Consider the following 7,784-nt stretch of genomic DNA (forward strand, 5'->3'; position numbering starts at 1 on the left):
GGAGGAGTACATCTGTGAGACCGCATGCCTTTTCGCTCAATGATTCCAGTAACTTGCTGCTATCCAAGTCTGTGATGTGCAGTGTATTGATCATCAACGGATAACGTACAACTACTTGGAATCCTTATCAACTTTGAACAGCACGAAATACGTAACACTTTGAGTTTAGCAAATGCTAGCACATTATGTGGGTCTTCACCGCTTGTATCCATAACTGGGTCTAGCCATTCTTCTAGCTTTGGCAAATCCTGTAAATCTAATCTTTCCAATGACGGATACATTGTTGCAATTGTTTCTTCTGCCCCATTTTCACCACTAATGCTACCTTCACCTCCACATAAATGGCTCCTTATGACCTTGACGTTATCCATCCCCTCTATCTCTATTGTAAATTATACGAGCAAGAGTTGTTTTGCCTTGACCTCCCATTCCCATTACAGCAATGACTGGTAAATCCTCTGCATGATTTGTGCACACTGTTTCGACTAAAAATGATATTTCATCCTCTCTTCCAACTATCTGTGACTCATCTTCAAAGGGGGGGAGTATTGAGGACTTCGTTGAGTAGTCGTTAAATGCGCCACAGGCTGAAGTCCGAGATCTCTGGCCAATTGAAAAATTTTGTCGAAAGAGGAATGGATAGACTTGATCTTATGAGCAACCTTAAAACGATAAAGTATGCTCTTTTTAGAAGAAAAGAAGTGCTTCAACGTACCAAGATTTTCAACCTTTCGCCGAGTGACTTCATAAGCAAGTTCATCCATGAAAACATCAGCTACACGAGCAACATCCTCCAGTTTGCTGAACCAGCTCTGGACAGCAGACATCTTTAGCCTTTTGCTATCCGCATCGGACAGAAGAGCATCAATGGTTTCCAACCTTTCTTGCAGGGTTACCAGATCTTCCTGCAGATTCCAAGCCTGGATGACTTCATCAGCTGCAAGAGAAACAAGCTTGAAAACCAGGCCACTAGCACAGATAAAGAAATGTTTGTAATGTATGGAGATTATAATTTGATACAGTGTAATAGAAGTTAAATTACAATGTAAGAATACAGATTCTTGGCCCGAATAAGGTTCGCATTAGAGTTTAGAAATCAATTAACATTTTTCCCAGTACCCTAGTACCGACACCCAGTGCCAACTCCCATACATTACCACTACCTCTGGCACTAAAAGTTAAACCCGAGGTAATGAAAAATACAATGCGCTTGGTTCTTTCATTTCTTATGACTTAGCCTGGTCTTTGTGATCATGCTCCTACTCACATGTCCGCGGCTGAGCATTGTAGAAAGTCGGGCCTTGTGGTCAATCACGCTAATGAATGTGATCAAGCACGTGACAGAGCTGGCTCTATTAGCGTGGCAACTCCAATATAACCTCTAGCAGCTGCACTGTAAGTTAAACCCGGGGAAATAACAAATACAATCCGCGTGGTCCTTTCATTTCTTACGACTTTCCACTTTTTTATCTCCTTATTTTTTGTCTCAAAATAACTTGATTTTCCACTGTTAAAGAGGAGAACCTGAATTCATTTTCCAGAAATCATGTCACAGATATATTTTTTTTCCTTGAACTAAGCAAGTGTGGGCAAATATTTTCCAGAAATTTTTGCTTTAAACCATGAAAATATTTTTTTAGGATATTAAAATACGCTAGAAAAAAAGAGCATCAATAGTTTCCAACCTTTCTTGCAGCGTTACCAGATGTTCCTGAATGTTAAGCCTGGATCACTTGTTCAGTTGCAAGTGAAACAAGCTTGAAAAGCAGGCCACTAGCAAGATCAGCTACCAATGCATCAGCCATGTTTATGAGTATAGCTGTTTAGTAAAACAAATGTTTGTAATGTATGGAAATGTATAGCAGATTACAATGAAATAATATTGCAGATTCTTGCTTCGAACTGGGTTGAGCAGAAGCCAGTGAATGATGGGTAGGGTAGTTAAATTACAAGTTAAAATGCAAATTTCAATGTGTAGTAATGCAGATTCCAAAGATTTTCGCCAGAAACGAGTGAATATTTGCATTAAAAATTCAATTTTTGCCAATTAATTAATACTAATCTCCCAGTACCCTCCAACTCCAATACATTACCTCTAGCACTAGCTATAAGTTATCCCTGAGGAAATAAGAAATACAATTCACGTGATCCTTTCATTTCTTATGACTTTCCACTTTTATATTTCCTTATTTTTTGTCTCAAAATAATTTGATTTCCATTATTAATTAAAGCGGAGAATGTGAAGTCATTTTCCAGTCTCCAGAAATCATGTCATATATTTCAGAGAAATTATTCTAGGATAATAAATATTTTACTTTCTAGGAACTAAACATAAAACAAGTGCAGGAAAATATCATAAGTTTATCTATGCACCAGCTCTCCCTTTGGACATTCTGGTATGTAGGTTGGAGTAGTAGGTTGAATGCATTGCATCTAATAAATCCTCCCAGAAGGGTCCTAATTCCAGATATTTTAGACCATATATCCAACCCTTTAATGACATTAATAGTATTCAGGTCAGGCAAATCATGCACACTTGAGCTCTTTAAACCTACGTCAGGTGTCAAGTATGTCAATCCCCGTAACTTATAAGTAATCTTTAATTAAATTAAAATCATTAATCTATCACATTTTTTAAAATCAATAATCTATCAAATTTATTTTATTATTATTTTAGTAACTTATAAGTACTCCATAATATTAAATTAAAATCAATAATCTGTCAAACTTTCTATTATTATTATGTTAATAACTCGGAAATCATGTATAATACTTAATTATCCAAGCATTAATCCAAACAGAGGCACTTACTACAAGAGCATCTCCAATGAGGATCTTAAATCACTCTTTAAAATATAATATAATATGTGGCTCCTACTGAGTTAAGATATTAAAAAAAGATGACAACTCCAATACGCCTTATTTTATTCCTACAAATGAGAGGGAAAAGTACAAAAACAAAGATGCTAGAGATAAAATTGGAGGGAAACTAATATTATATTCATAAATAAAAAGTTAAGAGCTACTCGATGCTCTTTAAAAGAGAGGAAAGATGCGGGCTCTCACATTTTTAAAGAGCTTTTTAGGAGCCAAGTCGAGCTCTAATTTTTCGTCTTAATCTTTAAATTTGAAATTAAAAGCTTGTTTAGAGAGTACCTTGAAAATATGAGGCATACCCATATATTGAAGGATGAAGGCTGGTGCACCTCTTTAAAAAGACTCAGATGTATTGTTTTATTAGACTGAAGTTGAAAGCCTTTCTTAAAACCTGCTTAAGTCTATGATTCCGAAACTGCATGAAAGGTATATCCATATTCCATATATAAAAGAAAGTAAAGTTTTACGTTTATTAGTATTGTATAAATATTCATTCATTTAATTATTAGTTAAATCATTTTTGGCCATGCATGTTCTCCTAGAAGTAGAACCATTTGCGAAATGAATTAAGTATTTTGTAAAATTCAAATGTAGGAGTAATATATATGATGCATAAAATATTTATCATGAGACCATGAGTAAAATATAACTTGACATATACGTATTATTTTATCAACTTCAACGAAATAACGAATGTCTTTTATTATTTCTTAACTATTATATTGCATGATTAGATGTCAAAGTGCATGATAATTGCCTCGCTTGATTCGTATTTAGAATAGAGCAAGTTTATTATGTGTTGTTAACTAACAAATAACAATGATAGAATACAGAAATGTAAAAGACCTCATTCAAATTTTCTTAACATCACTGTATGACGTTACTCTCATCAGTCAAGCCCATGTATTTGTTTGATGTGTTGGATTTTGGACCATTCCGGTCCGCTTCCCTTCATGTATCTTTCTTTTATTATAGGACAGCTATATATCTCCAGGTACTGCAAGTTGTGATGGAACTTTGGCAAACTCTCCAAATTTCCACAAAGATCAATTGATAATCTCTCCAGGAATGGAAGCTTTGCTAGTGAGATGGGAAGAGATTTCACTCCTTCAAACACCTGTATGTCTAATTGACGCAAGGCAGGGAAGATGGAGGAGAGATAATCATCAGGTTGGCCTTCATCCACTATCCACTTTAGCTTTTCCCACCCACACACTCTTAGGTAGATTACATTGGGAAAAGAGAAGGACGAGGGCCATGGGAATTCATCTAAATCCTCCGAGAAGGGTCCTAAGTCCAATCTTTCAACTGTAGAACTCACACTTTGGGCAAACACCTCATAGTTCAGACACTCCGAAATGGAAAGATCTTTTAGAGCATCCGACCCTTTGACAATATTAATAGTATTCAGGTCTGGCAAATCACTCACACATAAACTCTTTAAACCTGCGCCGAGTGTCAAATGTGTCAATCCCTGTAACTTTATTACAGTCAAAGTTTCCAAAGACACAGAATTGTTTTTCAAGAGCTTGCCGATTATGCAGTTCATACTTGAAGAAGAAGAAGATGAGGAGGAGGAGCATCCTACTCCGCCACTGATATTCTCGAGTCGTAGATCTGTGAGACCGCATGCCTTTTCGCTCAACGATTCCAGTAGCTTGCTGCTGTCCAAGTCTCCGATGTCCAGTGTCTTCAACAACGGATAACAACTTCCCGGAATCCTTGTCAACTTTGGACATTCCCAAATATATAACTCCACGAGTTTAGGAAACACTAGCACATTATTCGGGTCTTCACCGCTTGTATCCGTAGCTGGGTCTAGCCATTCTTCTAGCTTTGGCAAATGGCCTAAAGAGAGATTTTTCAATGACGGATACATTGTTAAAACTGTTTCTTCTGCCCCATTATCATTTAACTCACCACTAATGCTACCTTGTCTACCTCCACATAAATCGCTGCTTATAACCTTGACGTTATCCATCCTGTATATACTAATCTCTCTCAATTTAGGAAGATGACCCAGCTGTGGAAACTCTTCACATCTTTTGCAATTTTTGAAGGTGATAACTTCCAAGTTTGTCATGATTGTAATCCATGCTGCAAACTTCTTTCCCATAAAGTTGCCAACATCCAATGCTTTTAGATTTGCATGAGGTTCTAATCCTTCCATCACATCCTCATGGTTGTTTTCTTTTTCTTCCATCACATCTTTATTCTTTCTCCAGTCTAACGTTAAATGCTCAATATTCGATTTTGTAAGCAAACTCGCCTTCCTGGCTTCTTCCATATTCTCTACATCACTAAGGCCATAAAGCTTCAGAGTACCTTGAAGATATTTTAAACTTCCCAGTTGTCCAATAACACATTGATGATCTCTAGTCGCAATAAAATAAGGCAGCGTTTGGAGACAAGTTAACCTCTCTATCCGAGAAAACACAGTGATGATGTCCGAATTCTTAAAGTCGTAGTTATAAGGCTCATCGACCAGAATATGTCTTAAATTGATTAAGTTGCAAATATTTCTTGGAAGCTGTGTTGCACTCCGAACGCTCAATGTCTGCAAGTTGTAGAGTCTCGTAATGTAATCAGGTAATTTATTCTTAGTCATGTAGCATCTTGAGATATCCAGATACTTAAGATACTTCAGAGTGCTCAATGAACTTGGCAACGGATCATCTTCGAAGGTTCCTTCGAGAACCAAACCAATTAAGTGACTGGGGTAAGGCACCAAGTCCTTGACGATGCGAGCATCTGCATATAATACTTGTACTTTCTCAAAATTTCTCTTAAGAAGGGGTGGCTTAATATTTGTAATCCCTACATCAACCTTCACATATATGGCCTTGGAAATATCGTCTAACTCATGACCATCAGCCTTCACTGTTGCAGAATGATTTTTGGATAGATCTAGTGCTAGATCATGCACCAGATCATGCATCTTGTAATCACGTATGTCGCCATTTTGTAACAAACAATTCCACAACAATATGTTAAAGTATTCCCTCCCTATATCTTCCATTAGCTTATTGCTACCTTTAGGGGGCACAAGGAATCCTAATGCCATCCATATACGTACCATTTCACCTTTTGAGATAAGAGAATCCTTTGGCAAAATTGAACAATATGCAAAACATTTCTTTAGAGAAGAATGAGGTAGATTATCATAAGACAACCTCAAGGAAGGCAATACATCATCATTCGAATCCCACGTTGCACTATTTTGAATCCGCAACCACTCTTGCTCAGACTTCTTAGAGTGCAGTAAACCTCCAAGTGCTTTTATTGCCAAAGGCAGGCCACCACACCTTCCCACCATTTTTCTTCCCATGGCTACAAATCTCGCCGTCTCTAAAACTCCTCCTCGTGAAAATGCTCTTCGCTTGAACAATTCCCAGCTATCTTCTTTTGATAATTTCTCCACCCTATGAGAAATAAGACATCGCATGACATCAACGACTTCCTGTTTACGAGTTGTAACTAAAATCTTGCTACCACTCGCTCCACCAACCCCGAGCAAAGAATTCCTTAACTTATCCCACTCCTCTGGTCTCTCATTCCAGACATCATCTAAGACGAGTAAAAACTTTACGTCCCTTAGAAAGCTTTGAAGTTTCTTAATGAGTCCCTCTGTATTTTCCAACACCGAAGTAGTTGAAGTGAGTGATGCTACCATTTGATTTAAAATTTTCATGAAATCAAAGTCATCCGATACAGTGACCCACATCCTCTTCTTGAACATATCGGTGACAACATCTCTGTTGTAAACCATACGAGCAAGAGTTGTTTTGCCTTGACCTCCCATCCCCATTACAGCAATGACTGGTAAATCCTCTGCATGATTTGTGCACACTGTTTTGACTAAAAATGATATTTCATCATCTCTTCCAACTATTAGTGACTCGTCTTCAAAGGGGGGAGTATTGCGGATTTCCCTGGGCTGCACAGCAGTAGTTAATTGCGCCACAGGCTGAAGTCCGAGATCTCTGGCCAATTGAAAAATATTGTCGAGAGAAGTATGGATAGACTTGATCTTATGAGCAACCTTAGAACGATAAAGTACGCTGTTTTTAGTAGAAAATAAATGCCTCAACGTACCGCGATTTTCAACCTTTCGCCGAGTGACTTCATAAGCAAGTTCATCCATGAAAGCATCAGCTACATGAGCAACATCCTCCAGCTTGTTGAACCAGCTCTGGACAGCAGACATCTTTAGCTTTTTGCTATCAGCATCGGATAATAGAGCATCAATGGTTTCCAACCTTTCTCGCAGTGTTACTAGATGTTCCTGAAGATTCCAAGCCTGAATGACTTCTTCAGCCGCAAGTGAAACAAGCTTGAAAACCAGGCCACTGGCAAGATCAGTTACAAATGCATCAGCCATGAGTATAGGAAAAGAAATGTTTGTAATGTATGGAGATTATAATTTGATACTCCAGCAATTTCACTGCTTAGAAGAGGGTTCAGCAGACAAGAGTGAATGATGAGTACTAAAAAATCAAATTGTGGTCAGCAACAACATGGCCAACTCGTCAACTTGGCCGACTCGTCAACTTTGGCAACTTGTCAACTAGGCCACTATACACCTACCATAATCCAATAATTTCATGTATAAATACAAACTATAATTTACTACTTTATAAGCCGGGCCAAGCACGAGATTATATAAATTTTTTAAGTTTATTATTTATTAAAAATATAATATATTTGATATAATTATTTAAATTATTTACCGCTTGGTCATTTTTCATTTCTTTCTTCTTATGGCTTTCCAAATTTTATTTCCGTATTCTTTGCCTGAAACTTACTTGATCTTGAAAAAGATTTTTGAAATTGAAATTCTCAAAAATTAGTTTTTTGGAATATTATTTTTGAGAAAAATATTTCCGCCACTTCAAGTTTTAAACTTT

At 37.2% G+C, this 7,784-nt stretch overlaps 1 protein-coding gene across 3 annotated transcripts; it reads right to left on the reverse strand.

Annotated features, from left to right (window-relative positions):
* Nucleotides 1-970: 970 nt before the first annotated feature.
* LOC108214503 (putative disease resistance protein RGA4) lies at nucleotides 971-7,441 on the reverse strand. Of its 3 annotated transcripts, XR_010289797.1 has the most exons (4): nucleotides 6,973-7,111; nucleotides 3,724-6,860; nucleotides 1,686-1,819; nucleotides 971-1,524 (listed from the first exon to the last, which is right to left on the reverse strand). XR_010289797.1 is itself a non-coding variant. In XM_017386519.2 (2 exons), exon 1 carries the CDS (start codon nucleotides 7,256-7,258, stop codon nucleotides 3,767-3,769), a length of 3,492 nt encoding a protein of 1,163 aa, XP_017242008.1. In that variant the 5' UTR covers nucleotides 7,259-7,441; the 3' UTR covers nucleotides 1,567-1,819; nucleotides 3,724-3,766. The 3 variants fall into 3 exon arrangements, 1 of the variants encoding a protein (XP_017242008.1); XR_010289796.1 differs by having other exon boundaries at nucleotides 3,724-7,441; XM_017386519.2 differs by lacking the exon at nucleotides 971-1,524 and having other exon boundaries at nucleotides 1,567-1,819; nucleotides 3,724-7,441.
* Between the last annotated feature and the right edge of the window lie 343 nt (nucleotides 7,442-7,784).

This window comes from Daucus carota, chromosome 3 (genome assembly GCF_001625215.2).
Source record: "Daucus carota subsp. sativus chromosome 3, DH1 v3.0, whole genome shotgun sequence".
In the NCBI taxonomy this organism is placed as follows: Eukaryota; Viridiplantae; Streptophyta; class Magnoliopsida; order Apiales; family Apiaceae; genus Daucus; species Daucus carota.